Source organism: Anabrus simplex, chromosome 11, assembly GCF_040414725.1.
Source record: "Anabrus simplex isolate iqAnaSimp1 chromosome 11, ASM4041472v1, whole genome shotgun sequence".
NCBI lineage: Eukaryota > Metazoa > Arthropoda > Insecta > Orthoptera > Tettigoniidae > Anabrus > Anabrus simplex.
In genome coordinates, this window is record NC_090275.1 from 2,787,222 (window position 1) to 2,812,717 (window position 25,496).

Consider the following 25,496-nt stretch of genomic DNA (forward strand, 5'->3'; position numbering starts at 1 on the left):
GTTGACATCACAAACCTGGGCCTAAAGACCCTCAAAGTAGCCCCTGCTACTGACACCACACGCTGCCAACGATGTGGGAGGCGCTGAATACCATCTGCCTCAGCATTTGCCGCATCGTGTGTGAATCAGGTCACCTGTTGGCGCACAGCATTAGCAATGCCCTATCGTGTTGCAAACCGCCTACCACGTAGTGGTTCCTTAATCTTTTGAATGAGATCGAAGTCGCAGGGCAAAATGTCTGAGTACAGTGGGTGCTCCAATTCTTCCCATCCCCAACGTCGCAGAAGCTGCCCTACACACTCTGCTTTATGTGGTTTTGCATTGTCGTGCAGGATTATTGCACTGTCCACAAGTTCCGGAAGTTTCTCTCAAACGCCACGTCGTACCTGTCGCACCAGGAAGTCCCTGTAGTACTGTGCAGTCTTTGTTCTGCCATGTGGAACAAAGTGGCGACGATCACCAAAAATTTGACTGGGGAAGGATTCTGACTGACCTTCTGCCTCCTTGGTGTTCCAGCATGTCTCCACTCCGTGGACTAATGTTTCAGTTCTGGTTCGTATGCCCTGGCCCAAAATTCATCGATGGCGATTATTCGTGACAAGAATTGATCGCGGTCCTGTTGCCAGCGTGCAAAGTGGTCGGAGCATATAGCCTAGCGCACCCACCTTTGAACTTCCGTCAGTGCATGCGGTACCCACCGCGATGCTACTTTGCGCAGTTGCAGCTCATTACGCAATATCCGGCGGACGGTGCGTTTCTCGATGCCACTTGCCCTCTCTAACTCCAGTAGCGTCCATCGTCTGTCTTCATCCAGGAGCTGCTCAATGATGGCACGTGCCACGTCCGTCCGAACACTGACAGGTCATCCCGAACGCTGCCCATCACTGGATGACACACGTCTTTGCTGAAACTTTCCTACCCACCGTGCTACTGTACGGTATGGTAGGGCATTATTCCTAAGAGCTTCCACTAATTCACTGTAACATTCCTCGCATTTCTCCCTCGGAGAACAGCTATTTTGATGTAAGCGGGCTGCTCAACACAGGTTACTTCCATCTCGCATGACACTCACCAACTGACTGAATTCACAGCCCTCGCTGCGCTACTACCAGCTATCGCAGAGCCACCTGTTGTTCTGCATACACACTATGCCTGCAGAACTTCCACACAACACACATACGTTAGTGATCCATTCACATACCTACAAGAAAAAAATAATTTCTATGACTTTTCCCCCAATCCTTGTAGACAGGTGGTAAAATGGCTATAAAATGATGTTGACCGACTAGCAGTTAGAACTAGATAATAACGAGAATGACGATCGAAATCTTATTTTTTTAAACTTAATGTTGAATAAAATAATGTTGAAAGATGGTCAAGTGACTTGTAATTATTTGTTTATGTAAGATAAAAGTAAGTCAATAGCATATGGTGATATTGTGGTTCACTTTGATGAAGTATGAGGTTGTAGTTGAATGTTAATATACAATGTTGATGTTGGACCTCTATGGAGCATCTCATTTGGTATGATGCTATAACGTTAAGGCATGTATAGTCCATTTTGGTTGAAAGCGTCCTGCACGAGAAATGGTTGCGCATGCAGTGGTGGGAGCTATCGACCCCCCACTCCTACAGCACGTCCAGTCGCCAGGCTAGCGCTGAAGTGAATACGTCTCTCAAGCGGTGCGTGTTGTTACGTGCGGGCTAAGTTGAAATTACTGAAGTGAGGAGCATGGCTTCTATGTCCTCTTCTAAATCTGGGAGACCACTGCGAGGCTAGGCACGTGAAAGTGTTCATACAATGAGTAAACATATGCAAGTTATGAAGCGAGAACACGACTTGAAATTGAATACTGTGCAGACAGTTTCAGAAGCGACAGGAGTGGAAACAACACTGGTGAAGAAGATAATGAAAGAGAGTGAACTTAAGTTTGGCACTCGAACAGGAAAACAAGGTGAAAGAAAGAAGAGATTTCCAGTTGGTGATTTCGTAAAAGCAGCTATGAGGAGAAAGATTAATGAATATTACGCCGTGAAAAAAGAAATGCCCACAAAAAAAAAAAAAAATTCTGAAGCTTTGGAAGAGGATGCCATAGTGCAATGCACTCGTGACTTGACAGCAGACACACTCCACAAAAAGGAAGCTCTTTGTCAGATATTGCTTGCACAGTATTCGCAAGACAAATTTTAAAAAAATGTTGCGACCACGTAAAAGACATTGAGCAGGAATACTGGGAGCGTGACAACACCATGCATAAGGAATTAGAATTAGACCAGTCCGACATCAACCTCGGTGAAACTTCAGATGGCACTGATTCAGACGAGAGTGAAGATTATTCTGAATAATGTGTAAATAAGATCCCTGAACTCCGAATATTAAACAAACGTGATCATAGAACACGTAAGAAGTCCGATAATATTTTTGCTCTGATTTTATGAGACAGATTGATGTTGTCTATTGTTCCGGAGCATTTTGTTGCTGTTTTCGTTGTTGTTGTTGCTGCTGTAGGAGACCTGTTCTCTCAGTCATAACAATAGCAGGTTATTCAAGATTATGTATATTTCTTCTGATGGACAAGAAAAGTAGACATTGTTAATGTTATTATGAAAGTAGCTGAAGTATTTCTACTAATGCTTCTTCTCTGCATTTTCCTGACAAATTCGCATTAATTAATCTCTTTTATACGTATTTTACTAGAAATCACGTTAAGTAGATTATATCTCCGGGCTGTCAGCGGAAACAACTTCCTCCTATTCGTTAGGCGATTGATGAACTGATAGCGCGTACCGATGCGCCTTTCCTTGGTATACAGTACAGTTTCAAATGAACTTCCTTTATTGGCAGTATTACCAGTTGCAAGTTACTGTCTTATGTTCAATTGATTTTCTACTAAATGGTTCAAACCTTTCAATTTTATATAACAGATTTCATATTTGTAAGAATGTATAATAATAAATGGCACAAGAATAAATTAAAGTCCTCTTTTACTATACACTGAGATTTATTTCATGTTGTATCGAAAGCATCATCCGATATGAATTCTTTTAGGCATGATCCTCTGATTTCTTGATGTCACCAACATTTACTACGAAAGTTGCAAAGTATTTCCGTATTGGAATAAAACAAATTTTAGAATGTTACGCTCAAAGGCCTGTGTAGTTAATTGACAAGGTTTAACGCAGACAATCTAAATGTAAGACTCGATTTGTACAATGTACAGTACTATTTTATTTTCACTAGTGTATCATATTAAGTAATTCCTACACCTTTGAGTTAGTGTGATGTATGTACACTGATGAGCCATTTCATAATGACCACCCCGACCCGGGAACGTTTCACGCCTAAGCTTTGCACATATTTCAATCAGCTCCCAGGGCTACGTCCGCTGCCTGAACTCGACTGTGTCAGCTGGAGGAAAGGATCAAGTTCTTCCCCCACCACCAGCGCGAACGCTCCCATAGTTCCTCGCACTCGAGGCCAGGCCACACCTCCGGTCGTCCAGAAAGACGCTTGCTACAAAGATGGACTATAGGTTTGTTGACTTGCTGGTCGAAAAGGTAATGTGACAGATGAATGTAGCTAACGTGTTGAATGTTGGATCAAAAGTAGAATCTGTAAAAAGGAAACCTGAAGCGTGGTGTTAATTATATGAAAAAAATCTTAACAAGTTTTAGGTGGAAATCTTGTACACTTACCATTTGATGATGGTGAGGGTAACTTGTTATGTTATAACCTAAAAGTAGTTGACGACTGTAGAGAGCTTACTATGTGTCTTATAGCTGTAGATTTGTATTGGAGGGGTATCTGTTTGCAAAGGCGTGGCTATGGGCTTGTTTGTAATGCTTGGAGGGGAGCTACTAGCGGTGGGGGAGAAAGAGGAAAGTGTATTGCTGCGCGTATTGTAGCAGTGGGATGCCTTTGGAGGGAGCGGTATTAGAGTGGGTGTGGCTATGGGTCTATTGGTTTTACTTGAATGGGAGGTACTAGCAATGGGGAGAAGGGAGGTTCTTTTGAGTGTATTAGTTTTTTTTCTCTTTATGTCGCACCGACACAGATAGGTCTTATGGCGACGATGGGACAGGGAAGGGCTAGGAGTGGGAAGGAAGCGGCCGTGGCCTTAAGGTACAGCCCCAGCATTTGCCTGGTGTGAAAATGGGAAACCACGGAAAACCATTTTCAGGGCTGCCGACAGTGGGGTTCGAACCTACGATCTCCCGAATACTGGATACTGGCCGCACTTAAGCGACTGCAGCTATCGATCTTGGTTGTATTAGTTATAGAAGAGGTGGAAGTGCTTATTAATTTAAGGTTTAACATTTTTAAGAATATGTTGGTGAGGGGAATTGATCCTTGTAATAGTAATAAAATCTGTTCGTACAAGGGGCTTTTTTAATCAATGATATCGTTTAAATTCTTATCTTTGTTAAACTGCTGGTCGAGGAATACGAATATATTTTCCTATTCTGTCACGAGTTTACTTTTTTCGATTCTTTTGAGGATATGAAGGTCCTGTTCTATTGTAATGAATTTATGCCCTGTGTCCCTCATGTGGTTGGCCATTGCAGAGAATTTGTGTCTTTGTGCATTGTAATGTTCGGTGTATGTGGTTGAAAAGCTGCGGCCAGTTTAGCCAACAGAAGAAAAATTACATGTAAAACGTTTTAATCTGTATATACCCGACCTGGAGTAACGATTATCTGTGGCGTTAATAGAGTTATGATTAAAGAATAAGTTACGATTAGTGTTTTTTGTTGTAGGCTATTTTTGCATCGTGCTCATTAAGGAATTTGTAATTGGATGAATACTTTGGTTAGTGAACGTGAATTTAGCGTATTTTGCTTTGACGGGTTTTAATGGAGTTAAATTTGTAGCTAGTTTTAATTTGGTTTTGTTGATTTTATTAATTATATCTGTATTAAATCCACTGGATTTAGCTATTTCTTTAATGAATTGTAATTTTTTTTTAAATTACTAGAAGACGTAGGGATTTTTAATGCCCTATATATTAGACTGATAAGTGGCTTTTTTTATGTGAGTTGGGATGTAATGAATCATTTTTTATGGTTGTTGGAGAAAAGGTGGGCTTTCTGTATAGTTGGAAGTTGAACTTGTTTGATACTCGTGTGATTTTGTTGTCTAGGAAATTTAAAGAGCTATTGATCTAATCTTCTTTAGTGAATTTAATGTGTTATGAAGAGACTTTTCATTTTTGTAAAATTATTTCATTAATTGAAGTTGGCACTTTCTAAGCCTATTTCCAATTGGTCAGATGATTCTGTATTGTTGAAAATGGTTACGCATGCAACAGTCATGTCCGTCATCAAGTTGTGATATCGCATCATTAAGACATATCAAATGCAATAAAGTATTGAAGGCACCAAGTTGCTTTACTTCAAAATCAAAAAACAAACATTGGCGCCCAACAGCACGGCTCTCAATAACCTGAGATGTTCAATACAAGCAAGATCATGAAAAGTGAAATCCAGAAGTGAAAACAATGCGTCGCAATTGAGGTTAAGCATCGGAGCAAAAATACAACACATCTCGAATTCGTGGAATCATTCACGGATATTGCATTCTCGTTCATAACGAAGATCAGACCGCTGAGGCCAACAACTTCAACGGATTGCAGCATAAATCAGTAATCAGGCAAGTAAGATTCGAGTTTTCATACTTAGTACATCCAAAGAAGTAGCGACAAGATTTCAAGTTTTACATTCTCTTAGCCGCTCAAGGCAAGAATCTCCGTGAGAGCGTGAGTCTCTTTGACATATGCACCATCCTTGCTATACATACGGTACTCTTAGATTCTAGCCTTTCTCTTAGCGCATGTTTTCGTAACAAACATAAACATGCAGTGATCAACATAATAATAATTTAAAAAAATAATTCAAGCCCATTGATCCTCCTGTTGTCATAAATATAAAAGATCCATATTCTTTTGTCATATAACCTCAATTCAGCAACACGATTCCTTTAAATTTATACATAACCTTCACGCAATCCCTTCGAACTTTCACAGCATAACCTTAATTTAAATATGTCGCAACTAACGAAATTGAAACAATCGCGTAGTCGAGTAAAAGGCACGTTAACAAGAATAATAAAGTCGATTACAGATGACACGTCAAAATCAGAGGCGAAGGTTAGAATTTAAAAATGTGAAGAGCTATGGAATTCTTTTGAAGAAGTACAGATGAAAATAGAGGAAACTGAGATCACTGATGAAACAGCTGCATTACAGTTTGAAGAAGAATGTGAGGGAGAGCGAGAGCTTTTTGAATCTATTTACTTCAGCGCAGTTCCACAACTGCAAACGATAATAGATGAAGCAGAGGATGTTCAAAATAATTTACTAGCTCAAATGAACACGGCAGTAAACAACGCCGTTCATCAACAGGAAGTTCCACAACATCATAACAGAAGAATACATAAATTACCAGAAATTAAATTACCGGAATTTAACGGCGAATTCACAAAATGGTTGCTTTTTAAGAACAGTTTTGAGTCAACCATTCATAATGATACTCAACTAACAAATATCCAAAAATATCAGTATTTGTTCGGTCTTCTGCAGGGCGAGGCACGCAAAGTCATTGAAGGTTTTACCATTTCAGAAGAAAACTACACAAGTGCGTGGAACTTGCTTGTAGATACATATGATAATCAAATGATGATAATCGAGACACATCTAGATGAACTTTTCAAGTTTCCTACAGTTTTTAAGGAGAACAAGTCTGAATCACTCAGGCAATTACAATTTCATATTCAAACTCACATGGCTTCATTAAAAGCAATGAAGCAACCTGTACAATATTGGGACACATTGGTTATTCATCTAGCAAAGAAGCAGCTGGATTTCATTGAGCAAAGAGACTGGCAGGAAAGGGTGAAAGGCAACACTCCAGAGAAGATGCCAACATTGGATGATTTCTTGAAATTTTTAACTGAGCGTTCCCAATCATACATGCTTTTAAATCATAACAAAACCAAGGCATTGAACACAAAGGCAAATCCGAAGGACAAACAACCTAGCAAGAAAGTTGTTATGACGACGACTCAGGGAAGCTGTAATCTGTGTGGTGGAAGTCACCCCATTTTTACATGTGAAGAATTAATTAAACGATCAGTTGAAGACAGAAGAAAACTGCTTCGAGAAAAAGGACAGTGTCATAACTGTTTGAAACCAGGACATATTGCAAACAATTGCAGAGGATCGAAATGCAAGAAATGCGGACTTCCTCACAACACACTTTTACATGCTGAGGAAGATGACAAACAGAAACAAAATCTCAAAGAAGATCAAGTGCCCATAAACCTGTGTGTCGAATCTCAGCATTCACTTGCTTCACTCAATGTGACCTTGGTGAAAGGAATAACATCACAAATACTTTTGTCAACAGCTTTAATTGATGTGAAAGATGTTCACGGAAGAAGAATGACATGCCGAGCCTTACTGGATCCGGGATCTCAGTCGAATCTAATAAAGGAAGGTCTGTATAAGAAACTTGGTTTACCGAATGTCAAGACAAACACACAGATCATTGGAATAGACTGTTCCAAAGTGGAAACAAAAAGGATCACGAGAGTACATCTCGCTTCAAGGAATGACGGATTTGAGGTGGAAGCAGAATTTCTAGTTTTGCCAACTATAACAGGACGATTGCCACAGTTGGAGATCAAGGACAAGATTATTATTCCAAAGGATATTCGCTTGGCAGACCCCACATTCAACAAGCCTGGAGACATCGACATGTTAATTGGTGCTGGACTTTATTGGAAAATAGTCATAGGTCCACCCAAGAATGAAGCTGAAGGACAACTAGCTCTGCAAAACACCCAATTAGGCTGGATTACAGGTGGTGAAGTTTTTGAGAACAAACAAGGATCAACAACAACATGCATGAAAATTAGCAATCAACAATTATCAGATCAGATGGAGAAATTTTGGAAACAAGAAGCAATTCTGGAGATTCAACATTACACATCAGAAGAAAGAATATGTGAAAGACAGTTCACGGACACCGCTTCGAGAGATACAACAGGTAGATTCATCGTAAGGCTCCCTATCAAGCCAGATGTCATCCTCGGAGAATCAAGAAAGCACGCACTAAACAGACTAGAATCATTAGTCAAGAGGTTAAGCAGACACCCCGAACTCAAGACAGCTTATGCAGATTTCATGGATGAATATGAAAAACTAGGGCATATGAGCTTGATTGAAACAAACCAAAATCAAGATGTACCAAATTCATACTTCATACCCCATCAACCAGTGGTACGTCCAGATAGTGACACCACAAAGGTCAGAGTGGTATTTGATGCCTCGGCAAAAACATCACTCGGGACATCACTCAATGACAAGCTCATGACAGGACCTAATTTACAGCGAGATCTTTTTCATATTGTACTTAGATTTCGCAGCCATAATTACGTCATGACGGCAGATGTGGAAAAGATGTTTCGGCAAATCCTCATCCATCCTGAAGATCGAGCATTCCAGCAGATTTTGTGGAAAGAGGAATCTTCAGCCCCTGTGAGGATTTATCAGTTGAATACAGTAACATATGGAACAGCATCAGCACCTTACCATGCCATGAGATGCTTAAATGAATTGGCTACTCTTCATGAAAATGAATTTCCAGCAGCAGCAAAGGCTATTCGTGATGATTTTTATATGGATGACTGCTTAAGTGGTGGAGACATTCTAGAAGACGTGATCGGGCTACGGCGGCAAATACAAAATATACTCAAGAGTGGTGGAATGCATTTGAGGAAATGGAGGTCCAACAGCAAAGAGATCTTCAGGATTTGGAGAGCAAAAGCGACGAAGGGACTTTACTGGTTTTAGACAAAGGTGAAGCTAGTAAGACTCTGGGACTCCTCTGGGACTCAGCACAAGATTGCCTTCAGTTTCGAGTTGAGCTGACAAAGCAGTCACCAAGATCCAAAAGAGAAGTCGCCTCCAAAATCGCACAGATTTTTGATCCACTAGGACTCGTGGGTCCAGTACTGATCAAAGGGAAGTTGTTGATGCAACACTTATGGGTAGATGGATTTGAATGGGATCAGCCATTGTCTCGAGAGCACCTTCAGATTTGGAACGAGTACTATACGTCATTAGAAAGACTGAACAACATCAGAATTATGAGAAACATAAATCCTGGGAATTGCTCTGGCTCTTTTGATTTGTTTGGATTTAGTGATGCTTCAGAGAAGGCTTTTGGAGCATGCATTTATGCAGTTTGTCAAACGCAAAGTGGTCTCTACATTTCCAATTTACTTTGTGCGAAGACGAAAGTAGCTCCTTTAAAAACCATTTCGTTGCCAAGACTCGAATTGGAGGCAGCCCTTCTTCTTGCACAACTTGTCAAAACAACAGTGAGTGCTTTGAAAGAAAAAATTGGTCAGATCAGATTATGGAGTGACAGTACAATTGTTTTGGGATGGATCAACACTGAGCCAAGGCTGCTGAAGACATTTGTGGCAAACAGGATTGCAAAGATTCAAGAAGCCACTGATGCAACCACCTGGAAGCATGTTCCTTCGACTGAAAATCCAGCTGATCTTCTCTCAAGAGGAATTACTTCAGCAGAACTCGAAGATAAAAAGCTGTGGTGGAGTGGACCTCCTTGGCTTTGCACACAACGTCAACAACCAGAGCATTCAGAAGAATTTGAAACAGAACTACCAGAGCTGAAGGTCACAGCAGTTACGTTGACAGCAACATCAACCAGCATTCTACTGAATAAATTCTCGTCATTTCCGAAATTATGCCGTATAGTAGCATATTGTCAAAGATTCATTTATAACTGCAAACTCAAACCATCAGAAAGGAAAAAAGGTTCACTAGAAATACAAGAAACTTGTAAAGCAGAGAAGCAGGTAGTCAAATGGACACAATTAGAAGCATTCCCTCAAGTACTACATTGCTTAATTAATAATCAAGACCTCCCAAAGAAGAGTTCTCTAAAGTCACTCAGTCCGTTTCTGGATAGTGACGGATTGATTAAGGTTGGAGGAAGGCTTCGTTTTTCTGAGCTAACATCAGAACAGAGACATCCTGTGCTTCTACCAGCAAATCATCACATCACCAGAATGATCATGGAAAATGAACATCGTCGTCTGAAGCATTGTCCCCCAGAGCAACTGCTACATGCAACTCGACAACGATATTGGCCTATCAGCGGCAGAAGAGAAGCAAAAAGGATTGTCAAGAGGTGTCTGAAGTGCTTTTGTTACCATCCTACAGTTCCAGAGGTACGCATGGCAGATTTACCAAAAGAAAGAGTTACGTTAGTTGTTCAACCCTTTGTTACCACAGGAGTGGACTATGCAGGTCCAATATCTGTAAGAGAAAGCCACAGAAGGGGCCGCATTCATACTTACAAGAGTTACGTAGCTGTATTTACATGCTTCAGTACCAAGGCAGTGCATTTGGAGTTGGTGTCAGAGCTAACGACCGAAGCTTTCTTAGCTGCATTGCAACGCTTTATGGCGAGAAGAGGTTTGTGCAAGCAGCTTTTCTCTGATAATGGGAAGAATTTCATTGGAGCAGCGAACGCACTACAAGATATCCAATCCTTTTTGGAAAAGGGGTCAACGACCATTACCTCCTCACTCGCACAGCAGCACATACAGTGGAGTTTCATTCCTCCCCGGTCACCCCACTTTGGGGGATTGTGGGAAGCAGCTGTAAAGATGATGAAAAGACATTTGCTGACTGAAACACAGGGACGTGTGCTAACTTTCGAAGAAACCTACACTGTTCTTTGCGATATAGAGGCGGTATTAAATTCACGTCCCCTTACTCCCTTGCCAAATGATTTAGAAGTCTTAACACCAGCACATTTTCTTCTAAGTGACTCGATCGTGCAACCCGTGCAAAGGGATTTGTTGAGAGAACCCGATAACCGCTTGTCACGTTGGCAGCACTTGCAGAAAATTCGGCAGCGGTTGTGGCAGAGATGGCAGCGAGAATACTTGCAGGAATTGCAAAAACGCGTCAAGTGGCATGATACTAATCAACGTATTGATGTTGATTCTTTGGTGCTATTAATTGAGGACAACATCCCTCCTCTAGAGTGGCCCAGAGGTAGGATAGTTCAAGTTCACCCTGGACAAGATGGTGAGGTGAGGGTTGTCACCGTTCGGACGGCTGGTGGAACTTTTACCCGAAGCATCAAGAAAATATGCCCTCTTCCTATTGAAGGGGATGACAAGGAGAACTGAATTCAAGATTTCCTGTGATATCTAACTTTGTGTTATTTTTCATCAAAGATATAATTTCAATATTATTTTCTTTTAATGATAAAAATATGTATGTATAGAGTTTTGTATTAATGCATATGTTCAGAATAAGTGTTTTTACAATAGGTATAAGATTACAATGTTACAATAGTTTAGTTGAAAGAACTCCTTTCAAGGGGGGCAAGATGTTATGAAGAGACTTTTCATTTTTGTAAAATTATTTCATTAATTGAAGTTGGCACTTTCTAAGCCTATTTCCAATTGGTCAGATGATTCTGTATTGTTGAAAATGGTTACGCATGCAACAGTCATGTCCGTCATAAAGTTGTGATATCGCATCATTAAGACATATCAAATGCAATAAAGTATTGAAGGCACCAAGTTGCTTTACTTCAAAATCAAAAAACAAACATAATGTTGTTATCCAAATTGTTAAGGAATAATATGTTATCACTGTTGATTTGTTTGTCTACGATTGCCATGGTATCATCGACATAGCGATGCCAAAGACAGGGTCCGTTGATGTTATCTTACTGTGTTCGAGATTATATAAGTACAGTAGAACCTCGATAATTCGAAATCGGTTAATTCAAAATCCCGCCTAATTCGAAGAAGCTCTCGTTCCCGGAAACATGAGATACAGTTTTGCATGTTATTTCAATTGTTTAATTCGAAATACGGATAATTCGTAATTCGAAACTGCCTTTACATTTTAAAACAATAGTATGTTACAGAGTAATTTCAACTCGAAATTTATCCGCTCCGCTTCATAGTAGAACGCGCGTTCTGGAACGTGGAGGGCTAACTTTCCGCACTTACACTCACTTCGGTGGGTCTGTAGTGAGCTTCATGATTGCTAAGTTGAATGAAATGAGAATTCTTTTGTATTCAACCTTTTAAGGAACGCCGTAATATCACGCAACAGGCAGTGTGCGGGAAAACAGAATCCGCAAACACGATGCCGACAGTTTACCAAAAAACGTGGCTCATATAATAAATTCGTAGGCACCGAACAATATTATCATTGCCGGTAAAACTGCATTGCTTTATTTTAATGCGAGCCCAAACGGTCTTACGGTTTTAAAGGAGAAATTGCCAGCCGGGAAATCGCACAAGGGTGAGGAATGGGGGTCATAGTAGTACGTTGCAATGCACATGGGCACGAGATATTTTATCGCCTCGTCATAGGAAAGTTCGATAAGCTACAATGTTTTAAGGGCGTCGGGCACATTCCATGCCAGTACAAAGCATCTAAAAATGCAAAGAGTACAGAAATCCGAAAAGATAATGCATTCGTACAGGGGAACTGGTATAATTTATTCTCGTCTTCGAATTGTGCGGATTTTTTTTCCTTTCGTTGCATGAGGTTATGTTTGTCAGTGATTTATCCAACTGCATTATTTGAATATTGTAAATGCACCTTGTTGGATACATTTCAGAAATAGTTTTTTCCACGGCATTTGAAAGATTTAAACTGTGAATCGAGGTGATTGCATGTATTAATGGGTCTTAATACTTTGTGACGCGGCAAGTGTTTACATTTCTGGAGTACCGGTACGAGAGAAGTGCCATGGCAGGAAATCGTACAAGGATAAAGTCATAGGAAAGTTTGATTTTAAGGGCATCTGGTACTTTCTGTGTAAATACAAGGCATCTAAAATGCATACAGTATAGTAATCCAATTAATCCAATTAATAAAGCACTTGCACATGGGAGCCAGCCCTTGTCCTTGAATTGTGCTGCTTTTTTTTTTTCTTTCTTTTTTCTTTCTTTTTCTTTCTTTCATTGCGTGAGGTTATGTTTACCAATGAGAAATCCGAGTGCATTATTTGAATACTGTAAATGCACCTTCTTGGATACATTTTGGAAATAGTTCTTTTTTCATGGCATTTGAAAGGTATAAACTGTGAATCAAGGTTAACTGCATGCAGTAATGGGCCTTAGAATATTTAGTAACGCGGCAAGTGTTGGTATCGCATGTTCCACGATTTGTCATTTAATTATGCAAATGGCTTCCTTCAGTTTTGTCTTTCAATGTTCACATGTGTCAGTCTAATGACGTCCAGTAGGGAGCAGCACACGCTATGTTTTTATCTGGGAGGTCGTTCGTTTTGCTGAGCGATAATTTTTACTCTGTGGAGTTCTTCTGCTGTTCTATGTGTGGCGGATACTAACAATGGCTGCCACTATGTTTGGTGTGGCCTTTTTATGCTTTAAATATTCATTCAATGTGTTCAAGCCTGGACCTTTCATGCTAACTGCTATTCGATTTTACCATTGATAATCACAGGTATGTGATAGTTTGTTTATATTTAAATTTGGTGACGATGTATTCCTGTATGTTACGGTCGATGGCATACATCTTTCCGCTCCGTCATACGATGTGCTTTGAATGAATGTGTTTGCGGTCTTGTAGTGATAATTAAATAAGGGTCTCTCTGGTTATGATTTGGTGCACTGCGTGCTTTAATACTACGTGATCCTCATGATGTGCCCCTTGTCTCAACAGCAGGAGATGCCAATCCAGGTTGTACAAGGCGCAACATGCCAGTGATGTGAATAAAGTAATGTCCAATTCTGACCTTATGTGTAATTGCACGCCGCACGCAAACATTTGAGTACGTGAGACCCACTGACAATGACCGTGGAGTCATAATTTATGGTTTGTATTTGACTACGATGCCGGCCCCTGTGGTGTAGGGATAGCGTGCCTGCCTCTTACCCGGAGGCCCCGGGTTCGATTCCCGGCCAGGTCAGGGATTTTTACCTGGACCTGAGGGCTGGTTCGAGGTCCACTCAGCCTACGTGATTAGAATTGAGGAGCTATCTGACGGTGAGATGGCGGCCCCGGTCTAGAAAGCCAAGAATAACGGCCGAGAGGAAGCGTCGTGCTGACCACACGACACCTCGTAATCTGCAGGCCTTCGGGCTGAGCAGCGGTCGCTTGGTAGGCCCAGGCCCTTCAAGGGCTGTAGTGCCATGGGGTTTGGGTTTGGTATTTGACTACGAAATCTGAACGGCCGTTCGTGTTTTATTTTCCCGATACCCTGATTGTGTATGCGTGAATGTGGTATGCATGGGAGTTTGGATGTGTGGGGGAGGAAAGGATGATATGTCGATCGACCTGTGTATTTATCTTTCAAATTCTGCGCCTTGTTTGGTTCTCAGCGCAGAGCTATATATTTTATTTATTATTCATGGCTGATGCTCAGCTTGAGTACCCGCCATGTTGGTTTCATATTTGCGCATGGGCGTACCTATTCTATTCTTGGATCTGTCTTGGCTTTGATTGGTCCATGGAGGCTGTGCTCAGTCTCATCTGTCGTTATTCTTATCTGCCTTTTGTTCTCCGGCACGACTTATTGTTGTGCTAACGTTTGGCATTGTTAGTTGCCTGATGTAATATGTGGTGCAGTGCCTTGGATATTTGAATCCTGGTAAAACGGGCGACCTGGCTGAATAGTTTATGATGAAAGGAAGCTGCTGGTATTGTAATAGCGATGTGTCGAGGAGCAGTGAGCTTTACGTATCAATATTTTTGAAGAGTATTAGCTTGAGTTTTCACGCCATGTTTCAACTATGTGAAAAAGAACAAGGTATGTCCACGAGTATTACGATTCATTTCCTTATTCATTTTGTGTGATTTGCTTCTTTTGGTTTAATTTTTTTTCTCTCATATTTATTTAATAAATCCCCTGGTTTAAACCATTTCTTCTTTTATTTCTAATAGATGTAGTCTTGCCCTTGTTACCTGATTACAAGGGGGGTTTTCAGCTCAGGGTTATGTATGTGCCTTCCCCAGTCGACACGAGCCGGGCCTCAAATATTGTTCCCCATGAATATTTCACTAAGGTATTGCTTGGATCACTGATTTATGTAGTGATAGATGGGGAGGGTGTGGCTCAACTTCTGAATTGCAAATTGGCGGTTAATTCGAAATCACGTAATTCAAAGTCCGATTTTTTAGTCCCAACGACTTCGTATTAACAAGGTTTTACTGTATATGTAAGCTAATATTCTAGATAACGGGTCTCCCATCGCCAAACCTTCCTGTTTGTAAATTTTCTTATTGAAGGTGAAGTAATTGTTGTTTAAAACGAAACTGAGTAATTTTAAGCATTCATCGATTTCGATTTTACTTAATGTGCTATGTTTTGACAGATTTTTCTTTATGATAATAATAGTATTATTGATAGGAATATTTGTATACATGAATGTCAAAAGAACATAAAACAGCCTCTGCAGACACCTTCGTAACGATAGCCATCTTGTGCAAAAACATGTTTCAGTATCTTCTTCGTTTCCTTGTTGTGAAGCTCTTTGAATTTCTTAAGGCGTTCCTTCCCCTTACAACTCTTTTCTAAATAATGGAAGATGCCGACTGATAGTTCAACTTTAACAGGCAAACTGCCTGCACCTTTCTCAGCAGCCAAGTTAATCAAATGGCATGAGCAACCCAGTACAAAGACATGACTGTGCCTCCCTTAAAATAGCAGCAACTCCATTTTTCTTTCCAATCATCAAATCAAAATCTCTATTTGCAAATGAGGTGTCTACCTCGGTGGCAAATGGTACACTAAAATACATTATTGTCAAGCACTAGATATTAAATTAACAAGAGAAGAAAATTTTCCTATAATACAATATTATACAATTTATGCTAACAATGTTTTCTATTAAACACACAGCTCATCCTTAATAAATTTATATTGTTTACAACATTCTACTTATAATATCTCCTGTACTACTTACAAATAGAGTCAACTGATATACAGTTTGTGGAATTACTTCAAATTATACAGTACAACTGGTATAAGATTAAACTTTACATTGCATTTATTTATTTATTTACTTTTTTCTTTCTTTTTTTTTTTACCCGTTCTGGAACCTAAGTAGCATAACGACCTGCTGCGTCTAAACCAGAGCCTCTTTTGCCACCACTTTTCAGAGTTCCTGAAGGGCCTTCACAGCTACCGTAGCAGTTCCAGCGCCCTTGAAGTCCCCACTGTACTTCACCCCTACAGGCAGTCCCCTACTTTGGCTGTCCCAAGTCCTTAGACCAGGGGATGAAATTAATTTATTCACACACATTTTTTTTTATCTACAATAACCTGCACTGGTTGAATGCCCTCTAACACTTCATTTATTTTCTCTGTTGCTGTTTATTCTCTTCTTGAATATCTGTACTGATTTTGGAAAAGGATCAAACACTACCCCTGGTAAACTGTTCCACTCCTTCACACCCTTCCCAATGAATGACAATTTACCCCAATCGCTTCTGCTAAAATTCCTTCTAATTTTATATTTGTGGTCAGTCCTGCCGATATAATTATTTTCCAACTGAAGCCTCTCACGGATATCTCCCCATGCTGCTTCTCTTGTATAGGCTGAATATAATCCTATAAGTGTAGTTTTCTCCCTTCTCTTACTTAAAGTTTCCCACCCAAGTTCCTTTAACATTTCTGATACACTACTCTTTCTCCTGAAATCCCCTGTTACAAATCTTGCTGCTTTCCTCTGCACACTATCTATTTCTTTTATTAGGTATTCTTGGTGAGGATCCCAAACACTGTTTGCATATTCCAACAATGGACGAACCATACTCAAGTAACTTTTTTCTTTTAATTCTTTGTTGCATCCTTTAAGAAGCCTCATTATGACATGTAACGATCTGTATGCTTTCCCAACAATATCATCAACATGACCTTTCCAGTGCAAATTACCTTCAAATCTCACACCTAAGTATTTGCACTTGCCATCTTTTGGGATAACCACCTCGTCCCAAGTATATTCAAATTCAGTTTTAAAGCTCCTGTTTGTAAAAGTTGTAACAGTTGATTTGCCTCCATTAACCTTCATATTATTTTCTTCAACCCATTGTTGGATACTTTCAAGGTCCCTTTGTAATTCTGAACAATCCTCAGTATTATTTATTGCCCTATAAACAATTATGTCATCTGCATACAATCTTATTTTTGATGTTATATTGTTCCCTAAATCATTGACGTATATTAAGAAAAGTAACGGACCGATTATACTACCCTGTGCAATTCCCTTCCAAACTTCCTCTTCCTGAGATAAATTATCTCCTACTTTGACTAACTGAACCCTTGAATTTAGAATTGTTTTTATCCAACGTGTAACCCTTACGTCCAATCCTATTCCCTCCAATTTCTTTAACTATATTCCATGTTCCACTCTATCAAAAGCTTTGGAAAGATCTATGGCTATGCAATCTAACTGACCTCCTGAATCCAACTGATCTGATATGTCCTGCTGAAATCCCACCAGTTGTGCCTCACAAGAAAATTTCTTTCTAAATCCATACTGGCTCCTCATGAACCAATTTTTATCATCACATATCCCTCTGATGTACTTTGATATTAAACTCTCCAGTATTTTACAAACTATACTGGTCAGGCTGATTGGTCTGTAGTTCTCTGGTTTCCTTTCATCACCCTTTCCTTTATAAATTGGTATTATTATAGATTCCTTCCATTCCTTTGGTATTTCACTATTATTTATGACATAGTCAAAGAGAAATTTTAAATAAGGCACTATGTACCACCCCATTGTCTTTAATACCTCCCCAGTAATTTGATCACTTCCTGCTGCTTTTCCTTGCTGAAGCAGTTGTATTTCTCTGAAAATATCTTTATTTGTGAATGAGAAACTTCATGTTTCCCTATGTCTCTCGGTGTTCACCCCCTTCTCCCACCATTGTAGGAATTTGGATTCCTTTTCCTTTTTGATTCCTAATATATGAATACAGCTTTTTCCATTTCCCTTTGTGATCATTACTAGACCTGGGATTTTAAGGCAAATGCTTATTTCGTTCCTTACGAAATAACATGATTTTTTAATATGTTGACGTTTCATGATAAATCCCTTACATTGATAGAGTTTTATAGTGCCCTAAAATGCCTATTTGGACCTTTAGAGCCTATTTTACTATTTTAGTGCCTAAAAATGCCTATTTTCTACATTTAAAATAAAATTCAACTTCTGTAATTTTTACAATCACACAATGGACATCCCTGGAACGAGCAGAAAAGCAGAAGAACAACGCCAGGTAGTAAAGGACGTACTGTGTCGAGTGACGGGGTGAGGGGGAGGATTATCTAGGAAGAACAAGGAGCAGGTAGTAAGAAGGGACATACTGTGTCAAGTCGCCAGTGAAAGAACATCTGTTTAAGTGAATATAGTTCATCATGCCTAAAACGAAATCATCTAAGAGTGCGCTTATACAACAATGGCTTGTACAATGTCCAGGGATGACTTCTGATGGCAAGATTATTTTCTGCCAGTACTGTAAAAAACAGCTTTGTGCATATATCTTAAATTTCATATTAATCTAAAACTAAGGTTTTGATATTGGCTCCTCTAATTAATTGTAGAGACCTAGTCCAGGCGACCTTGGTTTTATTTCCAGTACCGGCAGTAATTTAGAAATCTATGAAGTCTTGAACGGTGTTGACCCAGCATCGTGAGGACAATTGAGAAGCTACAGTGGGTAGGGGTCACGGAGCCAAGGCAGTACGGCTGAGGGATGTAGCGTGATGACCACATGCCACCCAATATCTGCAGGCCATGAGCTGGGCAGCAACCGCTACTGAAAGCCAAGGCCCTTCGGGGACTGTAGTGTTCTTGTTCTTAATTAACTTTAGAGTAATAATGGCTTAATTTAAGTAATTCAAAATTACAAATTTTATTTAATAGCTCACATTTTCTATTCCTCATCTTAGTCTCTAACTGACATCACTTTATTGTGTTTTAGATTTCACATGAGAAAAAATGCCACCTTCAGTAGCATGCAGATACTGCCAGTCACAAAGTGAAAGCAGCCATGAAAAGTAACATTAGACAGACTCTGCTCACACAAACTATATCTCCTACAACCCATAATGGTTTCTATGCTGATATGTGTAGAGCCCTAGTAGCAGCAAATATCCCCTGTAATGCTGTGCATAATCCGGTTTTCAGAGATTTTTTTACAGAAATACACCAAGCTGCACATCCCATCAGCATCTACATTAAAGAAAAACTACTTAGATATTTGTTACAATGAGGTCATTTTGTCAATCAGAGAGGATATTGGGGAGTCTTGCATATAGTTGTGTGTGGACAAAACCACCGACTCTGTTGGCAGGTACATTACTAACCTTATAGTAGGAAAACTGGAACCCAATCAGGCATCTACCGCTCACCTTCTCTGCTCTAAACAGCTTGAGAAGGTCAATAGTCAAAGCATTGCATACTTCAACAAGGGGTTGCAATTGTTGTATCCTGGGAGTGTTGATGATTCTAAAGCCCTTCTCCTTGTCTCCGATGCTGCTTCCTACATGATTGCCACTGCACCTCTCCTCAAAACTTTCTATCCTTCTTTAATTCATGTTACTTGCATGGCCCATGCCTTGCATAGACTCGCAGAAACAGTTAGGGCCGAGTTTCCTGCAGTAAATACTCTCATTTCAACAATGAAGAAAGTGTTCTGTAAGGCTCCATCAAGAATAGCAATTTTTCGAGAGAAACTCCCCTCTATTCTCCTTCCACCACAGCCAATCATCACCCGTTGGGGTTCCTGGATGGAAGATGCCCTGTATTATGCAGAAAATCTTGAGGAAATAATGACTGTGATAGACAATTTGCCTTTAACGGACAACTCTGCATGTGTGCCGTCTGTCAAAGAGCTGTTAAATGATTGTTCCAGTGTTCAGAGAGACATTGCGTATATTCAGGCAAATTTTTCATTTCTTCCACCATTACAAAAATGGAGGGAAAAGGAAACAGTCTCAAACAGCAATTTTCTGTAAATAAGGAAGCTGAGAATAACATACGAAGTGCTAGGGGCAAGGTAGGGGATAAAATAAGAGACAAGTGGTCTAGTGTACTGCAGAAGAACCCAGGTTATTCAGTGCTGAAAAGGGTACATCAGGTAATGGATGGCGAAAAGGTAGACTTACCAAGTGAAATTGAATTGAAAAATGTAGGTACATTTTCCTATGCCCCTCTAACATCTGTGAGTGTGGAGCGCTTTTTTTCTGCTTTCAAAATGGCTTTAACAGACAAAAGACACAGCCTGACTATGGAAAATTTGGAGAAGATTATTGTTATGTACTGTAAAACAAACTACGAATGAAAGTACTGTAGGAATGTTCCTCACAAATAATAAACACTTACTCCATTCGCGTTTACACCATTATTGGATGCCTACAGTGCTGTAATTGTGTACAATGATTTTAGTATTAAGGTTTTAGATCAGTACTGATAATGATATATCATATAATCTATCTTTTTTGACAATGACTCTTTTATATTGTTTTTGATAAATGTCTTTTATTCTGTCTTAATTTTGCAGTTATTTTGGTTAAGAATAGGGATACCACGTTTGTTAAAGTAAAAAAGTATCACATTACAGTTTAAGTGTATATTGTAATATTTTAAAATCTATTTCCTGCTTACATTTTTAAAAGATATTTTAAGTGCCTATTTTCTCTTTTAAAAGCCTATTTACTTGTTTTAAAAGTCTATTTTAGGCGCCTAAAACTAATTTTTTTAGAGCCTAAAATCCCAGGTCTAGTCATTACCCTCTTAAAGTATGCCATTCACATATTTCTCTTTTGCTTTCTTTTTCACTCTATTCAGTTCCCTCATTAGCTGTTTTCTAGTTTCTCTACTCTCCCTACCCTCTTTGATTTTCCTGTTTACTATTCTACATTTTCTTTTTAATTTTCCTATTTCCCTTGTATAATAAACAGGGTCTGAGGTCATTTTACCCTTCTTAACAGGTACAAATCTCTTCTCTCCTTCCCAAATGATTCCTTTAAATTTAGCCCAAAGTGTATCCACATTATTCCGTTCACATATCCAAAAACTGAATTGTGATTTAAGGTTAAGTCCTACATCAACTTTAGTTTTTCTGTACAATTTTTTGTCTTGTGTAACCCTCTTATTAAGCCTTTTTGGTACGAGTCCTACATCCATTATTACAGCCTTATGGTCTCCTATTCCTTCAATTACCTCAGTTTTATCAATAATTTCCTATGGTTTAACCAAGAATACATCTAGTAAGTTATTGAGACGAGTCGATTCTTGTACTACTTGTGTAAATCCTCCCTCCCAAATTAACTTATTTGCCAGTTTCTGTTCATGGGCTTCACTTGCAGCTCCATTCCATTCAACTTCAGGCAAATTTAGATCTCCCCCAATTATTACCATATCATTATTATTGTTTTTATGAGTATAATCTATTATTTTCTCAAATATTTCCCTTTCCTCTCTTCCAGGCCTGTATGTTCCTATAATTCCCACCTCCTTCATATTATCACAAACTAATTTTATCCCTAATATTTCATCCCTTTCATCAGTAAACCATTCATGTGAACAGCAAGTTTCCTTCACCAGAATAAACACCCCCCACCCGTTTTATCTCCTCGGTCTCTACGATAGACTACCCTTCTGGAAATACTTCTCTATTACCCACCCCTTCTCTCAACCACGATTCCACTCCTATCACCACATCAGTCTCATAAGATTCCATTAATGTACTGAATTTTAATTGTTTATTTACTACACTTTGACAGTTTACCAAGAGCAATCTCAGACCCCCTTCCTCCCTAAAACTTGACTGTTGCAATTGGGTAACTTGAAATTCCTCACTATCCTGAGTTTCATTTTCTAGTTGACTGAGCCAGCTTGAAGTACAGCTGGCTCTTTCTACTAGTTTTCCTGGTCAGTATTATAACTCAAGGGAGTTGCCTGTTTTACAGTATATATCTTAAGATTAATAAAATCTAGAACAATATCTGCTATCTTTCGTTTACCTGAATTGTTTAGATGGGGACCATGTTTTGTATAACAGTATCTCTCAAAACTGCTGCATTCAATAACCTGAGTATCCAAAAATGTTTACAAATTTTAACAATATCTGTATTGACCTGTCCACTTCAATGTTCACACACGAGTCTGTACGCAAATCTTGCCTGTGGGGCACGTTCACTACAAAGACGTTAGTGTGGGTCAGCTTCCCTAGTGTATGTTTAAGTTGTGATCTTACACTCTTGGCGTCGTCGAAAGCTACGCCGTTCGTCCCACCGATGATAAGCACTGCATCGCCACTCCCGAAGTTCCTAGTTGCTTCTTCTAAGTTTTCCAGGACACTTGATAGAAGCTCCTGGATATATTTCTCCGGTTGCTGCTATATTCTAGTCGTTAATCACTCCCGCAATTCCCCTTCCTTGGCTACCACCAAACACAGCTGCCTTTGCTGATTTAGGCCTAACTGGGTCTTGAATCTGAATTCTAGGCCTAAATTCTAAACTCGGCACGGCAACGGCAGTGGATCGCGATGACTGGAGCATTGTCGGAACAGAACGCTACACAATTCTGAACTGGTATTTTGAAACACACTAACTGTGAAATTACTAAATTACCAATATTACATCCTGATGTATCACCCAGCAAGGTTGGGACATACAGCACTGGGCTAACTATCTTTCCCTGCATTGCCACGAAATAGGTGACGACAAGGTACAGCTTAGCATTACTATTATTGCTCCTATCCGCAGCTAAAGCAAATGGTTTGCGTTGTATGTAACCAACTAGTTCACTTCTTGAACCCGTAGCCATTTCTTCCAAAAATGTGTGTGGCTTTTGTACGACCATAGCCATATTTTTCTGGCATTTCTACATCTGGAAACATTTTCCTGAACAGAGCACGAGCATGGTCGTCAGCAGCTAATGGGCTATTATTTTCAATTAAAAATGAAGTGAACAAGCATTCCGCTCTTACTACATCAAGGTCGGCTCCAGAATAGGTAAAAAAACGAATTAATTTTCCGACTCCTATCCTTAAATTTTGTATTGGAGATGTGTTTAACAGATTTAATGTGATTTACCGGTTCTAATTCTGCTCTTCCTCCGTGAGAAATGTTTGTATCACACAAGCACATGGAGCAGAATGTGAATATTTCGCTTTTCCGTGATTGTATGAAACAAGAAAATTCAGCAGAAGACGCCTCCCTAAAAGATAGTTAATATCTTTTCCCAGTTAACTCATTACGAAGACCACTAAAATACTAAATTGCTTACAAATTCATCACACAATTCTACGAGTTTCAGGACTAACGTCACTATTTTCATACCCACACAAAAAAAAGCTTTTCAGCTGCTATGAAGCATTACACAGTTACTACAGCTGTTATATATAAATACACAGCCTGCTTCTTTTCAGTGATTTCTTTTCTTCAAAATCACAGCCTGCTACTTTTTGGGAACATCTCAGTGAATGAAGTAGCAGTTGAGATCGAACAGGTGATAAAAGCACTGTGATAATCGATAACGTGATTATCGATACATTTACCAGTCAAATTTCAAATAGTGCATCTCGTATTACCAGCTACTATAGAAAGTCCAACAAATCCGATTTGACCACAGAAAGCGAAAACAAGCACAGATATTCAAAATCCGTACAATAACATTAATCCGTACAACCATAAAACACGCTCAAAATCCGTACATTTTACGGAAAAAAATGGAATACTTGACAGGTATGCAACAATTCTGCAATGTAACCTACAAGAAAGACAGGGAAGTAACTAGTTTTGACAGGCAACAAGCCAGAACTTACAGCCGTGATACGTTCTCCGTACTCCATCATCTTGCTGTAGTCCTCTGTATAATTGTCTATCTCTTCGCGGATGCTCTGGTGCTGATTCAAAAGTTTCTCTGCCTCAGCTAGTGACGCAGGAGTATCCTCCGATGCCACATCTGTCTGTGTCTTGGTCAACCACGCCTGGAAATGATCCAGGTCGCGAAGGAAACGATGAAGGTCTCCCGCTTCCTCCAGCTTTGAGTCCCGCTCTTTGAGCTAAACAGAAGAGGGATGAAGTTCAAGCTCATACACTAGCACAGTTATATTTTCCTCTATAAAAATACCTACTCTATTTAAAAAATCCGAAGAGATGTATGAAGGGAAACTATGCTAGCAGATACTTGGAAGGACCAAGAAATATGACACTGCACAGAAAACATGTGATTTAAAACAGAGATTAGAACAGGAAAGTTAATTACAGTAAATAAAAGAAAAAATACACATTATAATAATAAACATGAAAGTAAAAAACACACAAGTTTAAACCGTTTTGTTACTCTTTGTATCATGCAGATATTTTGAATACGTCTCTACCGAAAGTAATCGTACAGGGTTCAACCTGCAAAAAACTGATTGATTAATCATTTCAACCGATCGTGGAAGCCACACTGGAATAACCTTCCCAAAACCCCAAGTCTTCTATCAAACCAGTCAGTAATTTTACAAATGTGTCTAATATATTATTTAATTACTTTTGGAAAAGTAAAACAAAAAATAATTGGTTTAAAGAAGTTCAGAATGATTTAAAAGAGCTGAATATTACAATGAAGCAAATTGAAAATAAAGAAAAAAGGATTCTCAAGAACAAACAAATAAGATTGTCATTAAAAACTGTACAACACAAACAATATGTCATATCTGATGAAGAAAGGGCAGCCAGGTCAGCCAGAATGAAGAGGTTTTGGGAAAGGAAGATGATGCAAGCTAAATCTTTAGTTAATTCTTTGTTAACGTAAATGTATTTGGATTTGATTTAAGTGCTCCAATGTGGGCGTAAACTACGTAAATAAATAAATAAATAAATAATACATGCTCTGAAAGAATGCTTTCTCAGAACTTTCATGCAACACATGTCAAAGCTGAGTGGACTGTAATTATCTACTTTATGTTTATCACCCTTTCCCTTACACCTGGGGTTACTATATGAACTCCCCATTTGGTGTTGCTTCTTCATGGAAATAGGAATCAAAATATTTCAGATACTGCACTATACCATAATACATTGCCTATAATGTATACCCCAGAATTATTACCAATCCCAACTGATTTTTTAGCTTTCAGCTTTTCTTTTTTGTAAATGTCTTTATTTTAATAAATTTTGGTACCTCACCAGTGTACCTGAAGATTATCCTTACACGTAAATATTTTTACACAGCCCCTACTTCTGCCTTCTGTAAATTCTCACATATACACTCCCCTTGTTCATTAATGATGCCTAGAATATCATTTCTGAAATGTGTTTCTGCCTTGACCCTATATGTACCTGCCCATTTTTCCCTAAAATTTGTATGACAGGTAATTAAGTATGCCAACATGTTATCCTTAGCTGACTGTTTGCTAAACTCAATTTCCTAGTCAAGTTTCATCAATCTC

General features: G+C 39.2%; 1 protein-coding gene across 11 annotated transcripts in view; it reads right to left on the reverse strand.

Annotated features, from left to right (window-relative positions):
* Nucleotides 1-25,496, reverse strand: part of beta-Spec (spectrin beta chain) — a 636,597-nt gene that overhangs the window by 224,674 nt on the left and 386,427 nt on the right. For all 11 annotated transcript variants that reach the window (XM_067155517.2, XM_067155514.2, XM_067155515.2 and 8 more), the window contains one exon: nucleotides 23,880-24,119. In XM_067155517.2, coding sequence (XP_067011618.1) covers nucleotides 23,880-24,119 — 240 coding nt within the window. The remainder of the gene's footprint in view (nucleotides 1-23,879; nucleotides 24,120-25,496) is intronic.